We start from the raw sequence: 4453 nt of genomic DNA on the forward strand, positions 1-4453 counted from the left end.
TTAATATTTTATTTGAAATAAATAATAAATCTTTAGGATATATATATTAAACATTGCAAACATTGTTTTATTACGTATTTAAATATAAATTTTATTACGTTTTTACAGTTCAGTATTCGGTTGTTAGCTTTACATTTAACTTAAGTTAGCGGCTTAGTATACACTCGTAATACCTTCTGGCAACATTATTACATTAAGTCTGGTTTTAGTCTCTAAATCAGTCTTGAATTTTCCTATTATTATAAAGTAGAACTGTTTAATACTTTTACTTTATTTGATAAGTCTTAAAAATTTTTTAATCTTAAACAATAATTTTTCATTTAAATATTAATAATAACTTGAAATAAGAACAGCCTTTGGTTTCTTATTTTAATATCACAACTCACGTCCTTTAACTAAGAATATAACCTTTTTTAAGAATAGTTTCTATTTAAGTTGCGCTTTAAACCAAAATCAATGAACATTAATTTTTTTTTCGGTAAAATTTACATTCGTTAAAATCATTAAATTTTCATTCGAAATCAGTAAAAAAAGTATAGTCGTACTTTTCAATAATTAATAAAAAATTTTAAAAAAGAGTTATTTTGAAATGATGTTTAATTTTACAACAACAATTTATATTCACAATATAAATTGAGTAAGGCAAATTACTTGAAAATTAGTAATTTTCATTGATTCAGATTTAGGTAATAGATCAAGCATGATCAAAGGCAAAAATCGCGAAAAATAAACTATAATTATTTTTTTCTCTTTAAAAGAGACAGGCAAGTAGAAAAGTTTTAAATTATAAAAAGAAAACTAGAAAAGGAAAGAATATTTAGAAAATCGAAATTGGAATGAAAAACAAACGAAGTTTAAAAAAGATAGAAGATGCGAGGTAGCTGCAAATTCACCGCTTTTTTGGCAACGGAGGGAAATTTTTGTCCGTTTTGGCCAGTTTCTGAAATGAAAATAAAAATAAAATTAAAAATTGCTTAAAATTCTCTTATAACTACAGGCTTCGCACTCAATAACTAATTTTAAAAAAGTATTTTTAAGACTGAAAAATTAGGAATGGAAAAATTAAATTTGACGACAAAAGAAACTCTTTTTGGTTAATTCCTAAAACTTGTTTTTCTTATTCTATTAATAAATTTAATTCTAAATTTTTCTGATATCGAATTTTCTCCATACCTTTAATTAACTTTTTCGTAGTATTTTTTAAATAACATTATTCAAAAGTTTCATCATTAATCAAGAAAATAGTAAATTAATAATTTTCTAAGACTTACATTTGGTGATTCCGCATTATCTTTTGGATCTTCGAGTTTGCGACGAGATATATCCTGACCTTGATCGAAAGTTTGATTTGTACTGTTAGAACATGAAGCATTTGCAGCATCAGCTGGTTGAAAAGTTGACAATTTTTCATTTTGGAAAGTTTCAGTAGTTGACGGATTTGCTGCAGGTTGTGAAACTGACGAAAATTGTGGTGGATCATTTGCTTGATGAGTTTTAGTTTTGCTATTCAAGTTCGGAGGTGGCACATCTGGTTCTGTTCCAATTGGTGGAGATAAAAATCCAGCGTCCAAATCATCTTCGGTTGCAATTTCGTCATCCACTAATTCGATGTCCTCCATCCTTGCTACTTGTATGATCAAATTTTCTCCACTCTCTCTCATACTCCCTTTTACACGTACATGCTTCCCTTCGTCGAAAACATTTTCCTTAAATGTCGTAACATTTATTATTAATTTATAATGAAAGTCCGTCATTAAGCCACATCCATAAGAAAAGTTATTATGAATAACATTTTCAATTTCAAGTTTAATGAACCCTTCAATACCTGAAAAATATAAAAATACATATAAAAATAAAAAATATAAGTAATTGTAAATAATTAGATAAGTATATTAAATGGTGTAAGCATGAATGGAACAAAATTCAAATCTAACTAATTTAAACATAATAAAAATAAGTAAGTTTAAGTATCGTAATTAAATCTTTAATTTCTCTTCCATAATATAAAATAAAAATTTGAAATAAATAAATAACAAAAAACAATTATAAAAATAAAAAACAATAACATTAAAATAACAATGAAAAATAATAAAATTAAGCGCCGTAATTTAATTGATAGATTATTTTGAATAATGTAAAATAAATAAAAATACAACAATGTAAATAACAATTAAAAATATAATTTCAAAATATGTAAAGTAAAATTTTTTTTAAAATAGAATATTTAAATAAAAAATTATGTCGTGTAAATGTGCTAAATAAAATATTCAAATATTAAGAAATTGTTTAAGTAATTTTTCACTAAATACACATTATAATTAGTAAAAATGAAAAAACAAATAAGTTTAAGTACCGTTATTTAATCTTTAAATTCTCTTCTATAATTAAAATATGAAATACAAATTAATAACATAATAAAAAAAACATAACATAATAAAATACATAATAATAAAATAGAAATAATAGCATAAAAAAATACAAGAAAAATAAAAAAACTTAAGTGCCGTATTTAATTTGTTAAATTATTTTGAATATAAAATAAATAAAAATACAACAATCAATTATACTTACACACACGTTTTTTAAGGTGTAGGCCAGCATTCCGTAGGGGAATTTCTTCGAAAAGTGCTTCAGGCTGCACCGGCACCAACGGTGGAACGTATTCCAAAATGTCAATTTTCGTCTGTTTTAGGATTGAAATTTCGACTATCACAATATCGCCCACTTTTCGGTATTGATCCTTTATGGCTAAAGCTTTGGCTCTCTTGATTTTAACAACCTGTAACAGAAACAAAAGTATTTTTCATTTACGTAATAAAAACTATATGTATATTTGTTTTTTATTTAACACTTACATTGTTAACGAGCTTTCCTGTGAACTCTGATGCCCTGTCCTTCCAGAATAAAAGCTTAAGTGTGCGGCCAGATAAGTTGTCCAAAACATAACGTACTGGTCTCAAAGAGTCATTGCTTTGATTGTTCCGATTATTTTGATTTTCATTTTGCGCGGATGATTTGACTTCTTCCATTTTTGTGATTAGTCCTGTTAATATTCTGTAACAATATTAAAAACAAAATATTTTAATAAATATAAAAATTATTTAAGGTTATGTTATTCAGTGTGACGATTTTTTTTTCTATAAATTCTATAATATCTATCTATCTATATAATAATATAATAATAAAGTATATGGGGCATGTGACCAGTGGATAACATAACCTTAAAGAGGCAGTTCCAAAAAGTAGAAAAATGGCGCTAATGCACACAACATCGATGCATGGGGGAAGGAGAATTTTTGAAAAAAAAACGTTTGGTATTTTTTTAACGGCTTTCAAATTATGTACAGTACTTTTCAATTACGCCCTCATAGTTTGAACGTGTCGCACTCATGTATTCCCATGGAAATATATGAGTGGGACACGTTCAAACTTGAAATATATAATTGAAAAAAAACTACTGTACAATATTTAGATTTTACTATTATATAAATATTTCACATTTAAATATATAATTAAAAACTTTCTTACATTGTTTGATCTCCTATTTTAAATGAGTCAATTTCTTCATTGCGGGTAAATTTATGTTTCTTGATGAGTGCTTCCATCGCAGATTCTTCCAGAGACTTTTGGCACAACCGAATATCACTGTAGTTGAAAGGGAAAAGAACGAACAGGAAGCGTGGACTAACGAAGAACGAACAAAGGAACAATCCCAAAGTCGTTCTAAAACAGGTTTACTAAAGGTCCCATGCTTCCATGTCAGCGTGAAACGGAAAACGTTAAACCAATAAGAATTTTCTTTTAGATGATTTCCATTGAATCGGAGGTTGTTATTGGCTAAACGTTTTCCGTTTTCACGCTGATATGGGACTGGCCTTTAAAGTATAAAGGTGAATCCATAAAAGTACTTCCACAGCTCTTTTCGACAACTGCCTGCCTATCGACAGTCGTATAAACGTACCCTAATCTCAGATGTCATCCCAGTAAAAGAAATTCTCCAAAACTAATTTTTACGTCGACGAAAGAACGTTTTTGACTTTAAGTCAATTGTTGACATTTTGAGGGTACGTTTGGTTGGTTCCAGAATGAGCCAAAACGCAACGAAGACGCGACGCGTCCCAATGCTAATCAATGGGGACGCGTCGCGTCTGCGTCAAGTCCATTCTGGAACGACAAAGTATTTTTAAACTATTGTAAATACACCTTTACAGATTCATGTAAAGGCGATTTTGACTTTTTTTCTAAATTTCTTTTCTATCGACAGTCGTATTAAAATATGTACAGTAGTATTCAATAAGCATACAGAGCTCACAATAGGAACAAAATGTAAGTGGGGTAAACCAACGCGCATATTCGATGTAAAGATTATAGAAGTTGTATATTGTAGAATTGTAGACTTAAGGCCTCAGCACAACTGCATGAGATAGAAAAGGACACAAATAGAGCTCTGTCG

At 28.2% G+C, this 4453-nt stretch overlaps 1 protein-coding gene across 1 annotated transcript; it reads right to left on the reverse strand.

The window, feature by feature from the left end:
* Positions 1-772: 772 nt before the first annotated feature.
* Positions 773-3690, reverse strand: LOC122503385. Its single transcript, XM_043613898.1, has 5 exons — positions 3529-3690; positions 2856-3054; positions 2572-2779; positions 1272-1825; positions 773-940 (listed from the first exon to the last, which is right to left on the reverse strand). The coding sequence occupies exons 1-5, from the start codon at positions 3603-3605 to the stop codon at positions 890-892; spliced, it is 1089 nt and encodes a 362-aa protein (XP_043469833.1). The 5' UTR covers positions 3606-3690; the 3' UTR covers positions 773-889.
* Between the last annotated feature and the right edge of the window lie 763 nt (positions 3691-4453).

The sequence above is a fragment of the Leptopilina heterotoma genome, unplaced genomic scaffold (genome assembly GCF_015476425.1).
Source record: "Leptopilina heterotoma isolate Lh14 unplaced genomic scaffold, ASM1547642v1 Lhet_1090, whole genome shotgun sequence".
NCBI classification, from domain to species: Eukaryota; Metazoa; Arthropoda; class Insecta; order Hymenoptera; family Figitidae; genus Leptopilina; species Leptopilina heterotoma.

Bases quoted from the DNA above. Each gene is read 5' to 3' on its own strand.
- LOC122503385 (XM_043613898.1), bottom strand. From the start codon at position 3,605: ATGGAAGCACTCATCAAGAAACATAAATTTACCCGCAATGAAGAAATT. The intron at 3,055-3,528 runs GTAAGAAAGTTT...ATATTGTTACAG, and splicing joins AAAATAGGAGATCAAACAAT to AATATTAACAGGACTAATCA. The intron at 2,780-2,855 runs GTAAGTGTTAAA...TTTCTGTTACAG, and splicing joins CAGGAAAGCTCGTTAACAAT to GTTGTTAAAATCAAGAGAGC.